The sequence below is a fragment of the Argentina silus genome (assembly GCF_951799395.1).
Source record: "Argentina silus genome assembly, chromosome: 4".
In the NCBI taxonomy this organism is placed as follows: Eukaryota; Metazoa; Chordata; class Actinopteri; order Argentiniformes; family Argentinidae; genus Argentina; species Argentina silus.
This window is the reverse complement of record NC_139658.1, coordinates 2,714,007-2,741,688: the sequence shown is the minus strand read 5'-3', so window position 1 is coordinate 2,741,688 and position 27,682 is coordinate 2,714,007. Positions and strand designations below refer to the sequence as shown.

Here is a 27,682-nt window from a genome sequence, read left to right as displayed (position 1 = left end):
TTCTTTGACACACTGAAAGGACCTTTTCAGCAAAAGTGTGTGTGTGTATGTGTGTGTGTGTGTGTGTGTGTGTGTGTGTGTGTGTGTGTGTGTGTGTGTATGTGTGTGTGTGTTTGTGAGAATCTGGGGAAGAATGACAAGAAGGAAGTCCATTTGTGTTGTGAAAATGTGTACTCCTAGAAGGATTCATGGGGGAGTGAGGGCTCGCTGTTAAGGTCTTTCCCTCGTGGACTTCCTGTGTGGAGTCCTTCAAGGAGAGTCTGCTGGAATAGTTAATTAGAGGTGTTGGAAAACAATGTCTTACCAGAGTGAGAGACAGGGAGGGAGAGGGGGGTGGGCAGACAGACAGACAGAGACACAGAGAGAAGGAGCGAGAAAGAGAGAGAGACAGTACAAGAGTGCACACAGAGTTTAATAGGACGTGCGTCAGGGCAGGTACTAAATAACAGGAAGAGACAAGGGGTGTATCCGTTTTTGTTAAGTAAGGGTGTGTTTCATGAAAATACTTCAGCTCTCTTAAAAAGAGCTGAAGGCAGGTTGATAGAAAAGTATACCTATGTTTGTGGTAGAATTTGACAGATCTATTGCAATCAAAATCAGACAGCATCTGTCTGTGTACAGGTTGTTTTGATCAGCTAATCAATGACAGATTTTTGGTGGCGAAGAAAAGATTTCAAAATAGTGCAGGAAAATGCAGATCTAAGTCTCAGTATCCCAGACATTGAAATGTTATTGTTCACAATAACATGTTCACTATGGGTCTGTTGTTTTTCCTACAGATAATGTCCCCTACAGCAGTCTGCATGTCACTGAGTTGATTGCATATCTGCTGCCTTCCATCTTAGTTACAGGGCTCAGACACTGCCTTAAAGTCAACCAAATTTAGTATCAGGAATATAATTCTAAAAGGGTCACACTATACATTAAGTTGCCCTTATACCTGGTTTATGGGACTGTCATTACTCAAGCAACAACATCATTTTGACGAGTTATTACACAGAACGCTAGTAAAAACTTTATAATTGAGATGGAGCAGTTTGTTGGTATTTACTCCATATACCATGCAATAACAAAATGACTATGTATTAACATGCAAATACAATGCTTTTACCAGAAGAAATTACAGTGTTACTACACTGCTACTCTAAATTATTCACATTCTTCTTTCACCTCTTCTTTCTAGATTGCCAGAAGCGACTCAAAGTTCCCCGACCAAAAATCCGCAATCATCTGACAATCAAGGTGCAGTCCAAACTTATGTCAAAACCTTGTCCCTCTGCCCGGGGTCCCAAGCCTCCTGTAGCCCCGAAGCCCAGACCCTCCTCTGAGCCAGAGGACGACCAGTGCCCCCCACACAGCCTGAGCAATGGAGATCTGATCCCCTCAGAGGGGGAGTCTGAGGACCCTCTACCCCACTCCACAGAGCACAGCCAGGAGAGAGAGGAACCAGAGGAAAACATAGATGACAATGAGATCATAGATGATCAACAAGAAAGCTGTGAGGATGAAATAGAGCGAGATGTAGTCGTGGAGGAGAAGGAGAAGGGAGAGGATGAGAAGGTAGAGGGAGAGATATTGGGGGATGCTGCTGACATGGAGAGCACTGGCTCTGTGGATGCAGCTGAAGCTACTTCTGACAATGTTGAGGAGGAAAACACTGAAGAGACAAATGACTTGAACACACCTGAGAGTGACAATGATGACACATTAGTAGACCCGTCTGATCAACCAGACTATGACAATGAGTTGACACAGTCATACTCAAAGTGTGAAAGAGGGGATGAGGCAGGAGAAAGAGAGAAAGAGGAAAAGGCTTTAACCGAGGAGACTGAAACAGCCAAGGAGCCTACAGGAGATCAACATGAAGATGTAAAAGAACTAGAAATGGATAACTGGCCCTCCTTCAGCCAGCCTGCTGCAGACAATGACAGTGGTCTTGACGAGGAGGACACCACTCCTAGTGGTGATGATTTGCAATGTGAGGTGCCCACTGATGAGACTGAGGAGGAAGCTGGGGATTTTTCTTGTGACACACAGTGCAGTGCGCTTCCACCTCCGTGTGAGGAGTATCCCTATGACGTGATTGGCCCCTCAGATAACACCGGTGACCCATGTGACCCTGCTGAGGCAGGTGACACAGGTGTGTGGCAGCCCGAGCGGGCTACCAAGGACCCCTCTGGACGTTTCCGTTTCACAGCGAGCACTGAGGATGTGTTTGGGCCTTACTCCATCATAGAGGTGGTGCCTGCGGACATGACGAACACAGCTGACCCTGAGGTGAACCAGGATGACAAATGCAGCGGTGACAAACCACATACTTCAAAGGAGCTGGAGACGGCAGCTGGCACCTCCAACCAAGAGCCTTACTATGTGTCATCAGGAGATGTGGCAGAGCTAGAGGATAAGCAAACACTATTACGAGAGGGTGAGCTCCAGGGAGGTCCTGATGACTCAAGCCAACACACAGATAAAGGCAAGGACAGTGAGTCTGTGGATGAATACGCAGACATCAGTGATTCTCTCCAGCTGGAGTGTGTGTCGTCTGAGGATTATGTGGAGATAGGGGATGACGACGAAGAGGAGGACACGGAGAGAAAGCAGATCAGAGGGAAGAGTGTGAGAGAGAGAACGGCCAAGCGAGAGCAAGCTTTACTCGGTCAGCGCAACAGCTGCCAGCCTCGGCTCAGGCTGTGTAACATAACAGTGCCAACTGACCTGGAACTGGGCCGCACCCCCGAACTCACCAACAGGGTGGTCTTCGCCCACACCACAGAGGCCTTCGAGGAGGACATTGAGGAGCTGGACTGCCACATTGTGCCTTACTCCGAGGACTCGGACTCGGATAGTGACGAGCACATCTATGAGGAGGCTGGGTTCGACTCTGAAGGGGAGAACTTTATTTCTCTAGACCGTAAGAGCATTGTGACGCGTTCCCGTTCCTACTCTGGCAAGGTTACGGGGTATGTTCCTGAAACAGTTCCTGAGGAGACGGGTGCGGAGTACCAGAGTACTCATGACTATTGCACGGTGGCCCTGGACCAGAACGGAGAGCCTCTGAGACGCCCAGAGCAGCTGGAGGTCAACAGGCTGATCCCATCTCTGAAGCCACGCCGCTTCCTCTTATACCCACGCTCCTACTCCGCAGAGGGCAAAGATCTGTCATTGGCTGCTCACACGGAGGCTGACCAATCTCTAAGGGAAGAGGGCAGGATGAGGAGGAAAGACAACACCCTCTCCCTACCATGTGTCATCACTTCCTCTGGGAGCTTCTCTCAACGTAGCCATCAGTCGTCCAGTGGCGTTTCTACGCCAACCTCTCTGGTGGACATCCCGCCCCCCTTCGAGCTGGCTTACATCACCAAGAGGCCCGTAACCAAAAGCTCCCCCTCCCTTCTGATCCAACACGAGTCTACAGACATTCCCAAGAAGAAGAAGTCCTCCTTCAAACGCTTCCTGGCCCTGAAGTTCAGGAGGAAGACAGAGAGCAAGGCCTACGGTGACGGCAGCATCCGCTCCTCACGCTCGTCCTCTGAGTCCAGCCACCATGGGCCGGTAAGAGTCCTGGACCTGGAGCGTAGGAGCACCGGCAGCTCTCCACAGCCCCAGTCCCGCATGATGAAGCCTCAACAACGCCCTCCAGACCTGCCTGCCACCTTCCTCCTCTACAAAGACCACCAGAAGAGAAATGGAGCCTACGGGGGCAAGGCTGTGTCCAGGGTTGAGTCTTTCGAGGAGCGTTCTCGGCGGCCCCTCATGCCCCTCCCTCTGACCAAACCACGCTCCATATCCTTCCCCAGTGCAGACACCTCGGACTATGAGAATATCCCTGCCATGAGTTCAGACTATGAGAACATCCAGATCCCCCAAGGCAGGCCCACGCGAGCAATGACAGTCACAGAGTTCTTTGAGGACCCCAACCGGATGACAATCCCCTCCAATGAGAACGACGGCTATGTGGATATGAACAGCTTCCCTGGGATTGACAACAAACCCCAGTCTCCCGAGCAAGAGACTGAAAGGTACAGTTATTGATATTAATTTATATTTAATTATTAAATCATATTTTTCGCCATTATCTACGCTATGAGTTTATCCTTTTGTTTATTTATTCTTTTCAACGGATGAAAGACAACTATCACAACATCGTAGATTTTCAGTCTATGTTATATTTGGATTATTTTGTTTTGGCCCTTGTGTTGAATTGTCTGGATCAGTATCACCAGTGCACAAAGAATCTTCATATTGGATAGCTCACAGTTTTCAGAGGGAGTGCTCCTCTCCAATCCCCAAACCACTCTCCACACACAGATAACCAGTGGACTTGTTTAGCCAGGCCTCGTCAGTTCAACATTGCAATCTCCTGACCAGCTGACAGATAACTGGAGCTCTAATGAACAGCAGGCACCTAGCTGGGCAGGGTTCCCTTTCTTGGAGAGCGTTCTGTGAGAGATGAGCAGCCTGCTGCGCTGAGGCTCGTTGAGTTTTAGAAGATGGACAATGCATGTGGGAGAGCTCATCCAGGTTTTCTAATTTTCTGTGTCTGAAGGTCGCATCTGGTGCTGCAGGCTTCATGTGTGTGTCTAAGGGGATGGAATAGCTCACAGAGATGAAATAGCTCACAGAGCACAGGTTTATGCACAATGGAGGAAGTAATTACTATGTGTTACAATTAAAAGTGAGTGTGTGTGGGCGGGGGGCGGGGGGGGGGGGGGGTAGAGAGGTACTGTAGAGGGAGAGGGGACGGGGATGTGGAAAGATGAGAGAAATAGAGGGGGGTGGAAAAGATGGAGGGAAAATAGTAGGGGAGACTAGAAAGAGAAGGGAAAAATAGGCATGGGTAGGAGAGACAGAGTGAGGAGGAAAGAAAACAGACTGTTTAAGAGAGAGAGAGAGAGAGAGAGAGAGAGAGAGAGAGAGAGAAAGAATGGGCACAGAGGGAGCGGGGGAGAGGGTAAGAGTAGCTTGGTGTAATTGCTCTCCTGTACCTGACACTTGTGGTTAAGTTTAGGATCGCTTTTATTAAAGGAGGTTCTCCTGAGTGCTTCTCTTTCATTGGGCCCTAGAGGCGTGGTAGGATTTACCGCAGTATAAGATAAGAGAAGAAATATCACTGGGGCTGGTAAGGACCAAATGACCCTCACTAGCACTACAGCCAGTCCTCCCTCCAGTCACAATTAGACACCTCTGTTTGATGGCCTAGGTGTGGTCATAGGGACAGGCCATTACTAGGGGCCTCCTAATAGCTTTCTGATCAATTTTCAGAGCAGTTATGTCATGGTTGCCTCAGCTGCCAGTTATTGTTTTTGTTATTGTATTTCACATACATTTACCAGTCATTTCATTCTTTTTATTTAGAGGGCCATTTGATTAATAAGTAGCTTCATGTAATTATATTTGAATCCATGGTTTGATATGTTGCTTAATAAAAACCCATGCAGTTGTATTTTGCACTTGAAAGCATCATGCAGGCGGTGTGGTTTAATGATGTGCCTATAAACTATGGAAAAGATAGTCTAAGCTCCCTTTACAGAATAAGCTACAGTATATCTTTTGAGGGAACCTCTTCTCACAAAATCACACTTATCGTCAGCTCTTTTACAGCCATTGCTTGTATTCGAGTGTATGACTGCCATACCCTATCATGATAGAGGACCTATTCTGTGTATATCTCCTGTTTGCTCAGAACCAGTGTGCCCTATGTTTGAATCTCCTCATTGCCCAGACAATAGTCCCTCAGAGCAGGCTCTTTTTCTCCTGTTGATGTTATCGATCAGGCTCTTTGTGTGCCGGAGGTCTCAAACCTTAGACCACACTCAGTGATCCAAGGAGGCCGATCTGTCCTGTCGCCTCTCCTTGCCTCTGCTGCATTCCCCCTAGAGATGCCTCTGTTGCCGGGGCTGGGGCCGCTGTCTTTGTTTTCTTTTCATTCAGTGTGTGTGTGCGTGTGTGTGTGTGTGCGTGTGTGTGTGCGTGTGTGTGTGTGTGTGTGTGTGTGTGTGTGTGTGTGTGTGTGTGTGTGTGTCTTTTTCCTTTTTAAGCTCTCCCTGAAGAGTTGACATTGCTACTGTCCTAGCCCGCCAGGCCGATGATGGCAGGGTGATTTATTGAGAACGCATTCAGAAGTCAACACTCTTCTCATAAGAAGTCAACACACATTCTCTCTGGAACACATAGAGAGGATCAGCACTGTTGTGGGCACAGTGACCAGTGGACTGCAGGGAGACAAAGGAATAACGGCCACCAAAGCAGGCATATAGTTATAGAGACGTCAGAAAGCAAACACACCAGAGGTCATTTGTTTTCTCAAGGTTTGATTAATGTACAGTACAAATAATGTTGAAAGAGGGTAAAGATGCATGTTTTACCAGTATGCGTATCCAAGACGACCTTAATGAATGTGCATGCCTTTGTAAAACAGGGTGCTCCTTTATCAGAGATGGAACTTGTTGGGTCTGGGTCCTAAATGTTAAAAGAAAATCTTCCAACAGCCTTGCCCTTGTATGGGGACAAATAGATGAGTGAGCTGTATACAACAAAGCATCATGTCATAGGAGAAAGCCTCTTGACTGTGCTTACGTCTCTTTCAGGGAGCGTGTTGTCAGTGTGCTCTGTGATGACTCTCTGTACCAAGCGTACCAGTGAGATCAACAGCACTAATTAACCATTGATGACAGCAGTGATGTTCTATATCATTGTCCTCCATCTCTTCTTGATCACTTATGTTCTATGCTAAACCATTCAGAGAGGCCATTTATCCTAAATTCTACAATGTTTTGAGCAAATCCCTACTACTGTACAGCAGCCCATATCATCTGTTTTCTAGTTCCTCTATGGCTCTGTGCTGTGTTAGTTCTGGTCAAGGAGCCATCCTAGAAGTGCATTGTTGTACAGGGCGGTGGCTGCTGTGTGCTGCGGCGAGGTGGCCGGCCAGGCGGGCGGGCGGGCGGGCAGGCAGGCAGGGCGTGGGGCTCAGCAGGCCCGTTGCCAGGTCTTCAGAGGTCATTGCCAGGTCATCCCCAGGGAGGAAGAGTCCTGCCTATGAGCTTCCACTCTGCTGTTTACAGGAAATGCAGGACAAGGGTGGTGGGGTAAGGGGGAGACATACTGCAGGTTTGGGGGGAGACAGGAGGGATGGGGTTCAGCAGGGCAGGGTGGAGGAGAGGCAGTGTGAAGGATCCCGGACTCCCCCTGCGACTGGAACAACAAGATGAGGTGGGGCGTTCTCAGGAATGTCAGGTCTGCTAACACCAATGTGGTGTTGTTGTCTTCCCTGACAGAATATGCTCTGTTGAAGATCCAGTTTGTTGGTTTTAGCAGGGTTCATGCAGTATGACGTTACCGGCTCCCACAGTGTTTTGATTTCATTGTGGCTTATTTTGGGTACATACTGTACAGTACAGTACAGTAATATTCAGTGCAGTAAGCTAGCCTTATTCATCCCTGAATAATGGTTGAGAATGAAAGAAAGTGTATCCTCTCACTGCTGCCTCTGAAGGTCAGAGTGAGCCCCTCAGGTTCTCTCCTGTTGTTTGTATTGTATGCAAGGCCTCCTCCATCATGTCAGCCACAGTCAGGGCACCAGGCAGGTGCCAGGCTCTTAGCATGCTGCTTCATACAACACTGTCACACAATTAGCAACAAAACAGCCACAGGCACAGACAAGCACAAAACAATTTAAAACAGCTGGTATTTTTTAAATCCCCATCTACATCCGCATCTCCCATGTTGAGTGGAATAATGAACCGATTTCAGCCTTTCCTATTTCCTATAATAGTGCCATTACAAGAACAGAAAAGGCCCTCTGATGGAACCTAATGTATATTTTAATACTCAATGTTTAGCTCAATTGAATTACATATTACAAGCCTCATCAAATGCGGGGAAAAGGGGGACATATAGGTTTTTTTTTAAAGAGAAAATCATTGTATGCTCTTCTGAATTTGTTACAGTAGATTTAACTCGGCGGTATTATAAAAGACATTGCTTGCAAAGGCAGCGATTGCTGGTATAATTACATTATCGTAATGATCTTGTTGAAGTGCTTCGAGTATTGTTCATGTTGCCAGTTTTACAGATGGCAAAATTATAGGAAGCCTTTTGCATATGGAACCCCAAAAACGTATTGGAATTTTAAATGTGGAATGTAGTAGCTAAGGAAAATAAATCATTAGGGAACCATTAGACTACCTATTACTATTTAACATGTTGAATAGGAAATCACTCTTGGACACTGATGAGAGATATTACTCAATAAATGTTAGTAAAATATTTATCTAACTAGCTATATAAAGTGATGTGTAGTTGTTCTTACTACTTTATGAGTTAGTGAAAAACCCTATAATGTGAACCTGTGCCTAGCAGACACTGAGAGAGAGAGAGAGAGAGAGAGAGAGAGAGAGAGAGAGAGAGAGATAGAGATAGAGAGAGAGAGAGAGAGAGAGAGAGGGATGAGAGAGAGAGAGTGAGAGGGGTGAGAGAGAGAGAGAGATAGAGAGAGAGAGAGAGCGTAGTAGTGTAGTATAGTAGTGTAGAGTAGTGTTCAGAGAGTGAGATATTCTGAAAGTCAAGGACTTTCAGAATATCTGGTGTGGTACAAAAACAGAAGTGGTAAAAGGCGAAGGTGAAAACCTGGAGGAATTTTAGTAGAAGGTTGGTGAAAACCTGCTACCTACCATCCTTCATCTCCTTTAATACAGTAAATCAGAGCTCATAGGATTAGAGGATTTAAAGACCCCCTCTCTCCTCCCAACCATCACCTGGGACCCCCAGCGTGACCTGCCCCCCTCTGGAGGATAGTGGGAGGTCAGAGATGAGTAATGACACCTCCAGTCCAGCCAATGGAACTGAGGTGTGTGTTAGAGCCTACAGTGTGGTCCGGGCTACATGAAGGATGACTGTGTCTCAGTGAATATGAAGTCCAGCTGGGAACTCTTTTAACCTTTAGTACTTTAGGAGCTGAGGGAGTAGTAATCTAATAGCCTCTATCTCTGCACTGGGAGCTGTTTAGGTCATGAATACCAACTTGCTTATTACCTTCTTTGTGCATGTGTGTACTTCCACAATTGTGTTTGTGTTGGTATGTGTTTTGCGTTTGTGTGTCTCTGTAAATATGTTGATGGTTTCAGTTTCTAACTCCTCTGAGTGTTTCCCTATGGTCTGTTTCGCTGTAATGAACCTGTTCACTGCAGGACCCCAGATCCGACAGACGCCTCCATGCTGTTAATGTCCCTGCAATCTGGGCCCAGTCATCCATGTGACGATTGTAGGACGCAGAGGGGGGAACCATAGGAGATGAATATACCCACAAGGACAGCCTTTCTTACCAAATGTTATGTCTTTCTTCTCTTTTGTTTTTGCTGCAGGGTCTATATAGAGTCTTAACTAGTGAATGCACCGTAGTGGCCTTTTTTTGTCTCCCTGGTGTCGCAGTGCCTTTGCTATTGAATGTAAAGTCTCCTTTCACTCTATCTGACAGTGCCTATACAGTAAATAGAACCTTTCCCAGTTCACATCATATCATTTTTTCTCTCATTGCTGGTGTTGCTGTACCTATACAAATCCTTTGCTATTGAATCTTATGTCCCTTTCCCGTCTCTCTCCCGTCTCTCTGACGTTGCAGTGCCTATACAGAGCCTTTCCCAGTGAACCACGTCCCTGCTGGGCTCTCGGCTGAGGAGGAGCATGGACGCACCTCAGAAGAGGAGGAGGGTGGTTTGGAGCAGAGCTTCGACAGACAGGTGAGTCATATATTCCGCAACAAAGACAATTTATGAATATCTAGGCCCCATTGAGTTAGTCAGTGGTACAGAAGGAGAATCACTGATACTCTGTAAGTACTGTGTGCTTTACAAGGCATAGTTTACAGTATATTCCACATCTTTGAGTCACTTCTGTTGTCGTTATCGTAGTACTTAGAGTACTACAGTTAGAGTTCAATGAAGTTGCACAGATCTTCAGTGATTTGGGCTTGAAACACTTGTGAGGAAGCATTGTACGTATTTTTAATCTGGATGGCCTTTTCTTCTACGATTTGTGGCAGAATGTGTTCGTTGGAATGTGTCACGTTCAGTTGGCGTGTATCCACTTTTCTTTACGTAAGCAGCCATTTTACAGCAGCACAGAGAGGGACCCCACCCCGCTCCTCTGCCACAATAATATACGCCTGGCTCTGGTCATGTGACTTACACTTCCTTGTTTTCTTCTTCTTCGAAAGAGAAAACAATCAAGGAGAGAAATACTTGAGCCTGTTCCTGAGAACAGTCCCCCTGTATGAAAGTGTGTGTTTGCTCCCATTCCAAGGAAACAAGGATCAACATGCCATTAGGGTTATATTTGTAAATGGATCTGCTTTAGGAAAAAAACACCATTCGCAAGACTGGGACCAATGGCCATGAGTGCCTAAAGGTGTCCAAGATATGTTATGTTATGTTCCTGAATGTTTTGAAGCTCAGTGTTTATAGCCTCTAAATCAATAGGTGCAGTGTTGTCGTCACGAACACAGCCACTCATGTATAATGCATCTGAATTGTAAGTCATGTATTTGTGAAAGCTTTCACGTCTATGCTCCACTCTAATGAAATAATCAGTCTTATTTTGACAGCGGAAAATCCTAAAAATCAGAATTTGCTTTTCCTCAATCTCCTCTGCGCCGTGTAGCTGTTGCTATTAATGTTTCCCAGGAATAAGTGCCCGCAGAGAGCCTTTAAACATTAGCTCTGTTCATTCATCTCCTGCTGCTTGCACTTCTGTCACCCAGATTGATGGGCGATCCCGAGCCTTCTACGTCGCCAAAGAGCTGGTGGACACCGAGACACTGTGAGTATCTGTTCTAATGTACTCAGCAATCTCCCTGCTTTATGCAGGCCTATTCTCTTTCTCTCTCTCTCTCTCTCTCTCTCTCTCTCTCTCTCTCTCTCTCTCTCTCTCCTCTTCATCACTGTCTTTGCTAATTCATTGAGCAGCATCCACGGCAACCCAAACTGACAGCCAATTAAAGATTGTCTTGTGTAAGTTATTAGTTAACAGTTTTTCTCATATACTTTATGAGCAAATATTACTGATGAGAGAATCATATTTAAGACATTTATATAGTATTTTATACCTATTTTAGTAGTCTGTAAATGTTGCTTCCAATGTTGAAGTCTCATCTTTGGATGTCCTTATAAACAGCACCAACACACCTGTAAGAGACTTTCCAGAAGTGTGAGTGCATTTCTCTTAAATCTGACAGTATCTCTAACACTCTCTTCTTCTTTTGCAGACATGTAAAGGCACTCAAGCTCCTTCAAGAGGTAGGAAAAGAATACTCAAATGTTGCCAAACTATGGGTGTGAGGATGTGAGGCATCACTCACATTGAAACTCACATCCACATTTGAATGGAATTTATCCTGTAAAACGTCTCCTGTAGTTACTCCAATTATAGGTTCCAGAAGCCATTGATGACATCACTTCCGGTGTGTCTGCTCCCCGTCAACCCAGCCCCCCCCCCCCCCCCCCCCCCCCCCCCCCCCCCATTGCTCAAGTTTATCAGTGTTTTTCCAGCAAGGTTGACTTCCTCATCTTGACAACGTTAACATGGTCAGTTCAGAGGTAGTCAGTCAGAGGATGACGCAGAGCGTACGCACCAGGCTTTGTTTGGGGTGTTCTTAGCCTCATTTCACAAGCGCTCAGGCACACCGTCGCACAGCTACAGTACCGGACAGAGAAAGGTCAAGAGTAGGCCAGTGTTACCTTCTATTCAGTGGTGCGTAAACTGTAACCTCATCTCCTCAGGACTGGATAGAGTACAAGATAGCAAACAGATTTTTTTTTTTTTTTTGGAGAAGCCTCAGAACAATGGAATTGTGTTAAAGTATAAAGTTTTCAATGAGGCCAATGCAGTGAGGACAGGCCCCAGAGGTGAGCTGAGTCCCAGGAGCCAGCCATGCATCAGAACCAGCTGCTGTCATTCCTCTCCATTATTCCTCGTTTGCTGCCTGTCAAAGCAAGTGTCCAGTCTAGGTCCCAGCAGAGTCGCTTTGGAAGATGGATTTGTCCCAGAGAAGCATTGTAACATGACCTTCATACTGTACAGTACATAGAATACTGTATATTAAATGCTGTACTTATAGATAGCAATTTGTGTTTCTCACAGAGGAAATTGAAAAAACAAACCACTACCTAACAGCTTGTGGTGTCAAATTGGAGATGGGAATTTGAAACAGCAAAGGAGAGAGAGTCAAGACTATAATCTTTTGCTCTGTCTGATGATCATTTGTCAATGGTCGTGTTGATCTGTGTCGGGCTCGGCTAGTTGGAATGTGATGGGGTGAATCCAGGCAACGACATCACTCATACTGCACCGTATACCCTTGAGTAAGGTCATAACCTGAGTTACCTATGTCTTCACTCTATGATTTAGAATTGGTTCATCTGAATATAAAAGCTGTAGTGTATGTCATTTGATGCTGTTAAAAAGCTGAGTAATATACATATATATATAAATATAAAAAGCAAATATTATACATTATTTCACACTAATTATTATGGTTCTTAATGGTTCTTAATATACTGTACATAGACATACATCACAGATCCACACTGTACATGAAGATATGGCCTTAATATTGTTGCTTTGACGTAGCCTTTCGCAGCTCAATAGCATTGTTGTTTTTTTTCCTTTTTTGTATGCATCATCGTTTCCTTGATCATTCCAGCACACTTGCCATGTTTTTGAATATCATTAAGGTCAAAGGTCAGATGTTTAACCTCGTTTTTTTCCCCCTTCGCAATAATGTTATTATACCAGTTACTTGTGCCTTATACCCACCTTTCAACAATGACATTCAAGAATCTTTCATCAGTCTGATGCATAATGCATAGACGCAACCCAGTTTTCTTATCATTCTTAAAGGTACAACAGCAGTGGTGCGTGGTTTGGGATCCATCCCTAAAAGAGAACACATCATGGTTGCAATCCATGCAATCCATTGGAACTCGCAAGCGACTCTTAGACGGAACACTCCCAGGCTGAGAAACACATAATAGAAGACACACACACACACACACACACACACACACACAGCTGAGAAGAGAGACCACCGTCAGCCAGAGTTAGGGAGAAAACACACTGGGCTATTGTTCCATTGTTTGATAAGGAATAACAAAAATACAAAGAATTTCCAGACCATGTCCCCAAATGGGAAGTGGAGTTATGCATTTGGGGTGTTCTTTAGCAGGACTTTCCCAATAACATGTTAAACATACTGTATGATTCTCAGACCTATTTTTCTCTCTCTTATGCCCTTTGATGCCTTTACAAAATCTCCTCTTAAATTCAACCAAGCTTGATTGGCTGCTCAACCAACTGTTTAATGTTTTCATTTGACCAGGGGTGGTTTTACCTCAGTAAACTGACGATGAGGAGGGTGAAGGAGGCTGGGAGAAATAGAGGGTAAATCTCCCCTCATATGTAGGGGGTTAGCCAGCTGTGGCTAGGTCAACAGTGTGTGTCCCAGGGGAGAGATAGAGAGAGAGAGAGAGAGAGAGAGAGAGAGAGAGAGAGAGAGAGAGAGAGAGAGCGAGTAGCCAGGCTATGAGGTAGCAGCTCTGATTCACGGCAGCAGTGATGAATGCTAACTCAGACGCAATCGATAGTGCATGATGAACGGGAGGCGCTAAAGCACACAGTGTCACAGTATTATCTCACACACACTGTGTGTCTCTATCTGTTTTATGTCTGTGCTTTTCTCAAAACTGAAATTGATGAGGTCCAGACGGCTGTCCTTGTAGACGCATTCGGGCTTTGTGTTGTATATGGTGTTAGATACCAGATAGCCATACACCCCTGGAGACCATTGATATTTGTTAAGCATTTTGACACCTTCTATCGATTAGTGAGGTTTCATATGTTTTCCCCAATTCTTGGAGTAGATAAATAACCAATCTTCAGGGCTTTCTCTCCTAGAGAAATGCCATAATTCCTAATGAAGTTTTAGCTCTTGTCACTGACACAATGGCTACTCAATATGAGGGCCTGCTATTGTCATGAACACAGATCATTTTCAGTGATAGTGTAATGATATGATAAATGGTAGGGCTATGTTCAACATTGCATGAATAACCGTGGTCATTAGGCAGTATACTGTAGCGCCTGGTATTTAATTCAAGTTCAGCGCCCCTTTTCCTGAGTGCTTGGACAGACAGAGCTCAAGGAAAAGGAAGAGTGAATAAAGTGATATTGGAATTGGGGGACAGGAAGGATGTTAAGGAAGATCTGAACCAACCTCTTTCCCCCCCCTGTCCCCCACCCCCTCCTCCTCCCCCTCTACCTCTCTCCCTCCCTCCCCCCTTTCTCCTATAGAACTTCAGGGCAGCGGTGGAAGAGGCGGTGGGGGAGGATGGGGATCCAGTGCTGGGGGAGCAGAGGCTGGGGGAGATATTGAGCACGCTCCCGGAGGTCTACACCCTCCATAGTACTATCCTCACTGAGTTGGAGGCTCGCATCAGACAATGGTGAGTCAGTACTTTACACACCTCCCACCTGTCTGTACACACTTCAGTGAAGAAACACACATCCATACACTCACACACACACACCCATGAATGTGGGTGTGTGTGTGATGTTCACACACCCACATTCATTCAGGAGCAGGACATATTGATCTGTTTCTCTGTTTTTAAGTTAACCGTTTAACTGTCAACGCATCATCTAAAACTCATCCACATGCTCTAACACATCACCAGGGAGGAGAGCCAGAGGGTTGTTGATGTCATCTTGTCTCGACGGGAGGAGTTTTCTGTGTTTGCCACCTACATCTCTGAGTATGACCGCAGCATGGCCCTTCTGGAGGAGAGCTGCAGACTGAGCCCTGTCTTCGCTGGCATTGTCAAACAGTTTGAGGTGAGAGACTAGACTCAGATCCTGCACTGTACTGCAACTACAGTACCATAAGAGCCCAAGATGAGTTTAAAACTGAAATCCGCTGGTTTAAATCAACCCTTGGATACGAGGACACAATCATTCTAGTAGTCATACTTGCCAGTATCATGCGAGGAGTTGCGTGTTACGACCAGTGGAGGGATCTAACAATGTCTGTGTTAAGCCAGGACTTTCCTTTCCATTTTCCTGGCAGCTTTACTTTGTCACCCAGACTCCATAGGGAGTTAATGGCCTTTCCAGTCTCTCTCTATCCTGCTCTTCTCAATGGGACTGACCTTTTTCACTGTGCTACCCTAGCTATGTTTTATACATCTCTGACACTGAGCCTTTAGTTCACCGTGAGTCTCTTTATGATAGCTGTCCCCCTAGAGAATACAAAGTACTGGAGGGTTTTTGTAAATCGCCCTGACTGATTCAGAATTCACCTGGCTTCTTATGTTTTTACCCCAAAGGGGAATAGAGTTCACATACAACTACTAATCTTTATGGATCTACTGTATATAGATGAGCTTCTATATACTGTACATAGTATTACATTGATCCATATGTTTTAAATGATTGCCATCACTGTGGGGAAGAACATGTATGATCAAGATAAAGCTCCTAATGATGACGATGATAGGAACCATTATTCATTACAGCACAGGATATTAGGAGCCCTTACAGATAGATAGGATTTCTCATTTCCATTCAGGCATTGGTTGGCCAACAGAATTGATTCAGTTCTCATGTACTGGAAATCTCTACTGCTAATAGTTCAGGTCACCTTGTTTTGAAATGGTTGGTTTGTTCAGTTGTTATTATTATAGTGTAGTGTAGTATAAACTGAGCTGATCATATTTGTATATAATGCTTGTATTTAAGTGTTATTGGTGTTTTTAATATTTACATTTGTTGTGGCGTTTTAATTTACATGATTACATTAGATCAACTCATGTTCTATCATCATATGTTGATTATGTAAATTATCCTCAGCTCTATTGGTTATTATTCTGAGGTTGTTGCGTCAGACAACCACAGATATATATTGCATACCTTGCATATTCATGAGTTAATCGTTCCGAGCCACATTTTGATTCATAGCGATCGGTGGACGCAATGATTCTACGCATTTTAACGGCGATAAGAATCGCAACCTGACAAGGAACCAACTGTCTCAGCTTCTCCAAGACGATGATAGGATGGTCAGTGGACGGCAGCAAAGACAGAAAGAAAGAAGGGGAGAGGGGAGAAGTGAGGGGAAGACAGACATTTGACTTGTACAGCGTCTTTATTCTCACAACACAGGTCAAATAAGAGTGTTCATTCTGATTCGCTCGGTTAAAAGCTGCTCTGCTGTATGATGTAGTGTCCACCTCACCCCAGCCTCTCATGGTCACATCAGAGACAGAGCACTCTCAGAGAGAGCGGTGAGGTGAGGGGGTGATGGATGTAGGAGAACTGACATGGAACTCTCTCCGTGTGACACTGCAGTAATGAGAGAGACCAGGGGTCAATGGGAGAGCGTTAAGGACCCAAAGGTCACTGCCTTACCGCCGGGGGGGACAACAGCAGTTTATTTATGAGTGACAGTTTAACCAACGATCAATAGAGAGAGAAAGGGGCGGCCATTTTGCTTGTTTGTCTGTTCATGTATTCGTTGAGGTGTTGATTGATTGATTTGTTCGTTAAATTGTCTTACATTTTCAGGAGCCTAACTAATAGTGGCTATTGGAATCATCAGAATATATTGTGTAATATTGTTTCAGTTTTCTTCATGTTTCTAGACTTTCTCCTTCTCAATCCTATATTTGTACTTTCTCTATCTATAGTGAAAGGTGGAGGGTTTCTGTTAAGCGCTCTAAGCGCAGGTCCAGCAGTGTTGTTGGGCGTAATCTCATTGAGGATGTGGTGATGACAGTGATAAAGTAGCTATAGAGCGTGATCACATCACTGTTGGACCCTTACAGGATTAAAGCCCCTCCTCAGACTATTTGTTGTTTACTGGGCATTATAGAAACGCTAGACAATGGTGTGTGTGTGTGCGTGTGTGTGCGTGCGTGCGTGCGTGCGTGCGTGCGTGCGGCGTGCGTGCGTGCGTGCGTGCGTGTGTATTATATGCGTTTGTAGGCTGTTGTTCATAGACCTGTGTCTTCCCTTGTGGCGGAAAGAAGGAGTATTTCGGTGGAATGCAGCAGGTGGACAGAGAGAGATAAAGGGAAAAGGATGGTGTGAAATCCCAGTAATGGCAGCTGGGCAAATGAGGCAGACCAAAGCTAATTAGAGAAGCAGCCTCCTTTACAACTCCCCAATTAGATCAGTTGTGTGTGCAGACGGCAAATCAGCTGCCCATGACTGAGTAATGTGTGTCTGTGTGTGTGTGTGTGTGTGTGTGTGTGTGTGGTGTGTGTGTGTGTGTGTGTGTGTGTGTGTGGGTGCGTGTGTGTTGTGCTGGTGTGTGTGTGTGTGTGTGTGGTGTGTGTGTGTGTGTGTGTGTGTGTGTGTGTGTGTGTGGTGTGTGTTGTGTGTGTGTGTAGTGTGTGTGTGTGTGGGTGTGTGGGTGCGTGCGGGTGCGCTGTGGCTCAGTGTTGGCAGTGTTGGGATGTGCAGACACCCCCCCCCCCGCTCATTGAACCACTCACCCAGCAACCAATTATCTGGCTCGCAACAGAGCCACTTCCTCTGAACAAGTGTCAATTGGATCACAATTTACATGTGACACTTCAGGAGAGCGGATGTTCTGTCAGTGAGAGGGTTTAATGATGGGATGCTGTTATTGTGCCCAATTAATCAGGGAGAAAATTTAGATTGATCCTAGGACACAACCTAAAAATCAGTCCAGCTAATATAGGGTATAGAGCGTAAAATGAGAGAGAGAGAAAAAGAAAGAGAGAGAGGGAGGGAGATATACTGTATACGTATAGAGAGAGAGAGAGAGAGAGATACTGTAGTACTATAGAGAGAGAGTGAGAGAGAGGGAGGGATATACTGTATACGTAGTATAGATAGAGAGAGAGTGAGAGAGAGAAGAGGAGAGAGAGAGAGGAGAGAGAGAGGGAGGAGATATACTGGTATAACGTATAGTATAGAGAGAGAGAGCTGGAGGGAGAATTTTAGGGAGGCTTGAAGGCTGATTGGAGGGTGGTTTGACACTGTAGATGCCCTGGTGGCACTCTTCAAGGCCCCAGCTCAGATAATGAAGCCAAAGATCTGCGTATACCTGGTGTGTGTGTGTGTGTGCGTGCGTGCGTGCGTGCGTGCGTGCGTGCGTGCGTGCGTGCGTGCGTGCGTACGTGCGTGGAATCCACAGTCACCCAGAGTAAAATGAGAAGAAGATGCTCTCTCCCTCAGGGTGCTATCTCTGCCTCTCTAATGAAGGATGGGACGAGCCTATTGGATTAGGAGTGCTGATGTGTGTATCTGCTCTCCTCCAGTCCCCACAGCTCTGGGCCCTCTATAGGAATAATACCTGTCAGAGACAATTATACCCTGATTGATTTTCTAGATCTCTCTTTTTTTTCTTTTTGTGTCTTTCTCTGTCCTTTCACCTCACAAATGATTTCTTTTGGGAGAAGAATAGAGGTCGTTGAGGTTTTTTGTGTAAGGAGATGAGGAAAGGTCAGGTTGGTGGCCAAGCATTCTAGCAAGGTTATCTTAACATTGCCTTTAGTCACCTACAGTGTGACCTTGAATGACACCGTTTAAACAGAGGTCACTCTGTTTAGGTAGAGAGCAGTGTACGCGTGGTTCGTGGGCGTGTGTGTGTGTGTGTGTGTGTGTGTGTGTATTGTACTCTCTCTATTAAACTGACGGAGTGAGTTTGTGTGTGCAGATGCAGGGTCCAGACGGAGCTCAGGTCCCACTGAAGCACCAGCTGCTGCAGGTTATTGTCAGAGTCCTCCAGTACCGCATGCTGCTCACAGGTACAGAACCTTACACACTCAAACCTGGGAGAGAGGAGGAAGGAGATAGCACACTCATCTATGGTCGTCAGTTCTCTGACAAATGATTTCGATTGGATGCTGTATTCTATACAACACTTTATCAGTCATCTAATCTTAACCTACACTTATGAGTTTGTCTTCTTCTTTCCTCTCTTGCTAGATTACCTAAACAACCTCTCTCCAGATTCAAAAGAATACGACGATACGCAAGGTATGTTTGTCTGGGTAATTTTCTATGCTCTGCAAGCACTGGGATAGTTGCTCTAATATACACACCACACACACACACACACACACACACACACACATATTAGATATGTGTCAGAGGCTAGTTGTTAAGGCACAGACAGGCAGTGTCTACTGTTCTTACTCCCTGAATAGTGATGCATTTTAACCCTTTCGTCAACACACACTGTCTTTTTATTCTATTCAGCTGCCTTGGTGATCGTATCAGAGGTGGCAGACCAGGCCAATGAAAATCTCAAACAAGGGGTAAGCTGTGTGTTTGTATATGTGTGTAAGGTTCTGCTGTTATTTCAGACTACAACTGCTATTTTTCAGGGTTTTCTGGAGGTATTGATGTATAGTGCATTTTTGAGTTTGAGCTTGTGTGAGAGATCCGTTTTTCCTTGTGTACATCCTTGCTCTGGATTACACCAGCATTCTGAGTGAAGGAGAGGCCTGTCTTTCTACTCTCAGTGGGCTCTGTTGCCTGTTGATGAATGTGTGGGCGAGGAGAGATGATGTCATCAAAAGATCCCAGGTGCATCATAACAATGGGTGCAGTGTGAGGGAGGACATGACTGACTTACACACCCTCACTCAGATCATCCTCACTATTATGCCCTGTCCCTCTCTCTCTCTCTCTCTCACACACACTCTCACACACACACACACACACACACACACACACACACACACACACACCACATATGTACTTTGTCTCTCCCCTCTTTCCTATTCTCATTCACACACACATCCTCCCCCCACTGATCCTCACTATCTCCTTCCTCCCCTGTTTATCTCAGTCTCTCTCTCTCTTCTTTACACACACACACACACACACACACACACACACACACACACACACACACACACACACACACACACACACACACACACACACACACACAGTCGAACACATGATCCCTCTATCTCTGCTGCTCCTATTCAGTTTCCAGCAGCACATCCCTTTCCGCCTCCCTCCCTGTCATTCACAAACAAAAACAACAGTTTCATTCTCTCTCTCTCTCTCTCTCTCTGTCTGTCACTGGAAAATCACCCCCTTTCTCTCTGTCTGTGTCTCTCAACTCTCTTTGTCTCCGTGTCTCTCTGCCACACAGGAGAACTTGCTGCGGCTGGTCCACATAGAGTACAGCGTCAGAGGCAAGAGAGACCTCCTCCAGCCAGGAAGGGTGAGCTCAGTCTGGCTTAGTCTCTCTGGACAATTACACAGTCGCGCAGTCATAACAGAAACACCGCAATGCTATCTAACTACCAAGCCCATAGCCCATATCCAGGGGGGGAATTCCTAAACAGGACCTAAATGCTTAGTGATGATACAGGCAGCCCTTTAGCTGACATCTGTTCTGTGTGTGTGTTTGCAGGTGTTTGTGAAGGAAGGCACTCTCATGAAAGTATCCAGGAAGAGCAGACAGCCCAGACACCTGTTTCTGGTAACTATTACTCTCTTGTGATGTGCCGTACAGTATGATTCTAACCAGTATACCTATATTGTTGCTCCCTCACCCGCCACGTATACAGGACAGTGAAAGCTCTAGCACAGGGCTAGATAGCACTAGCACTAGGCTAGAGAGAGGTAGCCAAGCTCATATCATGTGGACAGGGGAGAGGCAGAGGGAGACCGGGAGGGGGGGGGGGCGGGGGGAGACAAGGCCACAGGGCCCCACCACACCCAGACGGCCAGGGCCTCCCTCTCTCAGGGCTTGTTTTTCAGGGCCCTGCTTCCTCACAGGATGTTTGGTGTGGGTCACTGGATGCTGGCTTCCCATGCAGGGAGGAGTGGGTCTGACAGGGCTGTGAAGGCCAGACACCCTCTAGAATGCGGACACACATCCACACACACACACACACACACACACACATGCGCGCGCGCACACACAAACACACACACACACACACACACACACACACACACACACACACACACACACACACACACACACACACACACTCTAGAGTAGATGGCTCAAGAGGGGCAGGTGTAATGTATGGCTCTTTAAGGGAAGTGCGTCCAAACTGAAACAATGAAATCATCCATCAGTCACCGGACGACACTGAGAAGATGCTCCCCCATAACCATCAAAATGCTGCCATGGCAACCAGAGAGCCAGAGAGAGTCTTAGAGAAGAAGGAGGATGGGAGTGAGTGAGAGAAGGGATTAGGGGAGGATGGAGAAGAGAGAGGAAAACCGTCACTAGAGGAGAGAGACAGGTGAAGAGTTTAAAGTAAAGGAGAGGCAGAGAGGACGCTGGTGGAAAAGTGGATGTTCACGTGTGGATATACAAAGTCTACTACCTACGATCATTTACTTTTCCAGCATTTTCTCTTCCTTTCACCTGTCTCTCTCCTGTGACAGTCATTTTGAGGATTTTGTATCAGAAAAAAAATCACTGCTAAACAATATTGGCACTGTACTCCATTTGTATGGGATGATTTTGGCTGCATGTTACTTAGACCATGTGAAACAGGGTGGAGCTGGCCAACAGTGGGAGCTCTAGAGGTCACAGTCAGGACTGGAGGGTCACGTGCTGTTTTTTTCTAGCTGTTTGTGTTGTTGTCGTTGTTGTTGTGGCTGCTGGTTCTACTGCCTCCACCCAAGAGCTTTCTCACAGGCACTGAGAGCTGGAAGTCACTGGGAGCGGGGAGCTGGGAGTGGGGAGGAGAATTCCTGGATGCTGCCTTCCTTATGGGCCCAAGGATGTTTAGAACACACTTGATGTGTGACCAATGATGTCACCACTTTTGTCCGACTCTAAATAAGTCCCCTCAGAACACAATGGGCTGAAGCATGTTCTGAGGATTACAATAGTTTGGGTCTGATAAGCAAAGAAACCCTGCCTTTTTATCATGTAGGCTTTGTTATGTGTTAACATGTGAATTGGTGGCCAGAGGATTGGACTGAGATGTGTGAATGGTGTGAAGGAAAACGTGTACAGTCTGTTTATTGTAAAACTCAGAGGATCAGTGTGAGTTGTTCAAGCTCACACTGCCCTCTTGTGGCAGCTCTGTGTTTTTACACAACTCTGGAGACCAGTGTACCACAGAGAAATCATTATGATGTGGGTGATGTAATTGAATATCTCGAGACTAAACAAAGTGTAATTATGCTAAACAAAATGTAATTGAGACAAGTTGACCTAAATGTCACTTAATCCTGGGTTCCTTTGAAATAAAGCACCTAGGTTACTCCTGTGCACACACAGTGTATGAGAATAACCATACCTCCCCTTTCTCGCTATGTCCAACAGATGAATGACATGATGCTGTACACCTACCCCCAGCAGGATGGTAAATACAGGCTGAAGAACACCCTCTCTCTGTCTGGGATGAAGGTGAGTGACCTTTTAACCCCTGAGATGACCTTCCCTGACCCCTCATAACCCCCCTGTGACTGCTCTGTGTGCTGACTGGGCTGTGTGCTCTGTTGTCCCAGGTCAGTAAACCTGCAATCGACAACGTGCTGAACAGCCTGAGGATCGAGGTGTCTGACATCACCATTACCCTGTCAGCCAGGTGAGGGACAGGTCCCTAATGCCAACACAAACACCCAGGCTCTACCTACTGTATCTGTGTACCATATCCTACACAAGGCTCTGTGGTTTTTGTGTGTCTGTTGCGTCGTGGAGTTAGCTAGTAAACAGGCTAGATTACAGTACACAACTCCTGTCTGTCTCTCCACCCCTGTGTTTTGGTTGAGTTTGATGCCGTTTGCCTTTAACTCTCTCAGGTACGCAGGCGTAAAGCAGACTAAAATGTACAACATCTCTCTGGTCTCTCTAGCTCGTGCGGAGAGAGGGAAGACTGGTTCCACACACTGAGTCGGGCCATAGCGGACCACGCCGCAGGGCTCTGTACGTTCGGCGGACCCTGCAGTGAGGTAAGAAGAGGGATTGTTTCATTTCAAATGATGTTGCTGTTGTTGTGAGGATGTTAACATCGGTGTAACATTGTCCCTGTGTGTGTGCAGGCTCGTGAGAAGCTGTGGATGGCCCTAGGGGAGGCGGCTCCAGTGCTGGTGCCTGTGTCTCATGTGATGATGTGTATGAACTGTACCTCTGACTTCAGCCTGACCCTGAGACGGCACCACTGCAACGCCTGCGGCAAGGTCAGAAACACAGGACCAAAGCCTCCTCTCTTTGTCTGTCTGGATGATTTGTTATTACAGCATTCATTGTTCCTATGTCAGGGCATAGCTCTTGTACTGTATCTGTGGTTTGAAAATAATGAATGAAAAAAAACCTATTACGATACCAGTTTGTAACCTGTTCCCCAGGTAGAGCCAGTCTTACTGTGCTCTCTGTCTCTACATACAGGTTGTGTGTCGTGCCTGCTCCAGGAACAGATACCCTCTGAAGTACCTCAAAGACAGGATGGCCAAAGTGTGTGACCACTGCTATGCTGAGCTTAGGAAAAGAGGTGTGTCCTGTCTCTGTGTCTCTGTGGTCGGTAGTGTTTGGGTGTCCCTGTTCCTTTCTATTAGGTGGTAGTGTCTCAATGTGACTGTCTCTCCCTGTGGCTGACAGTGTGTTAGACTAAGTGTCTCACTGTTGGTAGTCGTGACTCAGTGTTTGTGTGTGTGTGTGCATGTGCGTGTGTGTGTGTGTGTGTGTGTGTGTGTGTGTATGTGTGTGTGTGTGTGTGTGTAGGTGGCAGTGTGTCGGGGGCGTGTGGTAACTCCCACAGGGCTAGCCGGCCCCTCTCGGCCGTCTTCCAGAGCCTACAGCCCCCCGGCCTGTGGAGAAGCAGGAAAAGCACATCGCCTCTCAACCAGGTGTGAGAGCATGATTACCATTATCTGTCCTCTATAACATGCTATGAATTTATTATAACCGGATGCTCTAAGTAAAGTGTTAGTTGTTTAAACACTATTTTACAACTGATGTCTTGGGCGTGGGAGTCTGGGAGTCTGCTAGGGAGTCTGCTAACTCCTTGACCTCTGACCTGTGTTGACCAGGTGGCCTTGGGGGCTGAGGGCTCCACCATGAGCGGTAGCCTGCAGCGCCGCAAGAAGAGCAAGAGGAAGTGGAAGAGGCTGTGGTTCCTCCTCAAAGACAAGGTGCTCTACACCTTCACAGCACGCGAGGTGAGGGGGCACAGAGTCTCCCACACCGGCCCCAAACACACACACACACACACACACACACACACACACACACACACACACACACACACACGCTTATCTTCCTCTTTCTTTCCCCCACAGTCTCTCTCTATCAGTCAACCCCTCTACCTCACATGCACAATTGCCAACGCACGTACAACATTGACACTCAGTGTTATCGTTCTGTGCTACTCAATTCCCTTTTCCTCCTCCTGTTACAATTCTGGGGAATTCCTGTGCTCTCTCTCTCTCTCTCTATTTGGGGGTCTTTTGGGGGTCTATGGTTTGGTTTTAGATCATATTGTTTGTATTGTATTTATTGTTTATATTGTTTCGTATTGTTTTTGTTGTGAAGCACTTTGTGACATTTGTCTATGTAAAACGTGTTATGCAAATACATTTGATTGATTGATATTTACATTTACTTGTATGTGTTTTCTGGAGCATTTAGAATCAGTAGTAGTTATGCCAGGAATGCAAAAGGCTACGAAAAGTTGATCAATTTGTTTCCATGCTTATAAATTCTGTGATGTACATGATGTGATTGGTGTACAGCTTAATGAAGATCTATCTGCCTCTCCTCTCTCTTCCTCTCTTCCTCTCTCCTTCCTCTGTCCCCCTCTCCTCAGGACAAGGTGGCCTCAGAGAGTCTTCCTCTGCAGGGTTTCACAGTGAAGCTGTCTGAGAGGCCCGAGGGAGAGGAGAGCTCCAACATGTTTCAGCTCTATCACAAGAAGACCCTGTACTACACATTCAGAGCAGATGACCAGCACACTGCACGCAGGTCCACTAAGAGACACAGAGAGAGAGACACACACACACACACACACACACACACACACACACACACACACACACACACACACACACATACACACAATCAAACACACACACACACACACACACACACACACACACACATACACATACACATACACACAATCAAACACACACACACACACACACACACACACACACATACACACACTCAAACACACATTGCACACAATACTCATTTCACACAACACTCATGTTGTTCACTTATGTCTTACAGGTGGGTCAATGCCATTGAAGAGGCAACGGTTTTATAGCATCCGCCCACCTGCACAGACTCTGATGTCCACCAATGCTTTACCTCTTCCACCACTCTCCCCTGGTTTCAATAACAGTCCACCAGAATGCCTGAATGTCACCAGGAGAAAACATTCCTCCCGTGCTGCTCTGGATCAACTCTGACTCTGTTTCACTGGATAAATGATATTTGCCAAGGTCACCATCTAGATGCAGAGGAGTGTACGCACAACCCTGGTGGAGCAGCGAAGCGTCCAGGTGTGAGATCACTGTTTGGGAGTCTCTAAAGTTTCTGACGTGGAGGCCTCTCAGTGGAGTATACTGTGTCAAACTCACTGCAGCAGAGCTTTTCTTTGGGTCTACAAAGGGATGGAGAACAAGACCTCTTGTTGCATACTGTTCCCTCTCAGATCCTGAGGATGAGCACAGGGATCAGCTGGAACACATACTCTGTCCCTGTTTAAGGACTATGCCACAACACTCATAAACAACGTACTGTATTTACCCTGTTTTTATTAACGACTCTCTTCTAGCACCAACTCATGTTCACTGAATCATCTGTATACACTACCACTCTTTTTCTACGCTGTAGAAAAACATCATGAAGTTAATTTTTGTACATGGAACAGCTTTACATTGTACATTGGTCCTGTTTTGGATTGTCTGTGCTTTTTGATGCAGTACAAATGCAAACATTTTACAGACAAATAATGTACCAAATCAGTATTAGCAAGTTATATAGGAGAAGGAATCGCTGGTTGCCATTTAAAAATATGTAAGAAATATGTCAGATTTTGAATATATATTGTGTAGTATTCAATACACACATATTGAGGTGAGGTATATGAAGTATTTGTACAGAAATGTTATGCTAAGATGTTTCAAACAAGAGCCCATTTTAATCGTTTTAGCTTGTGTATACTGTATTTACTCTACTATTTCTCTCTTTTTAGACTTTCCAATTTTACAATGGAGTTTTACTCTTGTATGTAATAACATTTACAGGACGAGTGGCGCGACAGTATTGTTAAACAAAATAAGATTTGAAACATATTTCACAGTTGAATGTATCGTTTTTAAACATTTTGAAAGGCTGCATTACAGTTTTTTAAGTGCCAATAGTTCCCTATTGTATGCAGTGCCATGTGTTCTGGCAGAGAGAATGTGAGTGACATACCACTATCATCAGTTATGACACTGATATTACTAGTAATGCCATTTTATATGATGCACTGTTGCACCACATTATACTTCTCCTGTTCCAGAAAAGTTTAGGCTCATAAAAAAATACTATTAGACATTGTATTGCCTTTGTACATAAATTAGTCTGAATTTAGTGGACATGGCCTACATGGGAGATGTTGTGAAGAAAACGTACGCAAAACTATCTCTATATATTTCTCTGAAAACAACCTACTGTATGTCAATATTAGCATCAACTGAGCCATTTTCTCATGAGTATTTGAATTGTTGGTATTTATATAGGGTGTGTCAATCTTTTCTCATCATCCCCATTTGAGAACATCCAAGTCTACCAACCTGTCTGACTACATTTTTACTCTATTCAGAATGCAGCAACCTGTGGTAATTTAAATGTTTTCACATTGGATGGGCTTACTTTTTAAAGCACAGTTTCTGGATCCAGCAAATAATGTTTTGCTATTACCTGTCTTTATGGGTTATACAGTGCCTTCGGAAAGTATTCAGACCCCTTCACTTTTTCCACATTTTGTTGTGTTATAGACTCAATTTAAAAAGAAAGAATTTGCCATCAATCCACACACAATACCCCAGAATGACAAAGCGAAAATAGGTTTTTAGAAATTTCAGTAAATTTATTCAAATTGAAATACAGAAATGCCTCATGTATGTAAGTATTCAGACCCTTTGCTATGCCACAAATGAGCTAAAATGCAAAAATATCATCAACAAATCACTCAATAAGTTGAATTGAGTCCATTTTAATGCAAGGATAATAGTTCATGTAATTTTGGAATTAATATCTTTGTTTTTATATGGTCTTCAATTTGCATAGGAATCAATTACACACTTAATTTAACTTATTGAGTGATTTGTTGATGATATTTTTGCATTTCAGCTAATTTTAAGAGTGTCATAGCAAAGGGTCTGAATACTTATGTACATGAGGTATTTCTGTCTTTCAATTTTAATAAATTTACTGACATTTAAAAAAAAAGTGTTTTCACTTTGTCATTCTGGGGTATTGTGTGTGGATTGATGGCAAATTATTTTAATTTAATCCATTCCAATTGAGTCTATAATACAAAAAAATGTGGAAAAAGTGAAGGGTCTGAATACTTTATGAAGGCACTGTACACCTGTAGTTGAATGGATTGTACCTCTAAAATGGCCTTGCATACAGTGCATTGTAAATGTAAATGTTGAGGTATGTAGATAAATA

At 45.2% G+C, this 27,682-nt stretch overlaps 1 protein-coding gene across 1 annotated transcript; it reads left to right on the top strand.

The window, feature by feature from the left end:
• Positions 1–1,242: 1,242 nt before the first annotated feature.
• On the top strand, positions 1,243–25,723 carry fgd5a (FYVE, RhoGEF and PH domain containing 5a). The gene is made up of 21 exons (XM_083667620.1): positions 1,243–1,498; positions 1,622–4,019; positions 9,620–9,737; positions 10,757–10,815; positions 11,261–11,291; positions 14,344–14,495; positions 14,727–14,883; positions 18,734–18,824; positions 19,006–19,056; positions 19,279–19,337; positions 20,189–20,260; positions 20,453–20,521; positions 22,337–22,420; positions 22,522–22,601; positions 22,869–22,965; positions 23,056–23,193; positions 23,402–23,504; positions 23,735–23,859; positions 24,043–24,171; positions 24,819–24,973; positions 25,244–25,723. Exons 1-21 carry the CDS (start codon positions 1,258–1,260, stop codon positions 25,278–25,280), a joined length of 4,446 nt encoding a protein of 1,481 aa, XP_083523746.1. The 5' UTR covers positions 1,243–1,257; the 3' UTR covers positions 25,281–25,723.
• Positions 25,724–27,682: the final 1,959 nt, after the last annotated feature.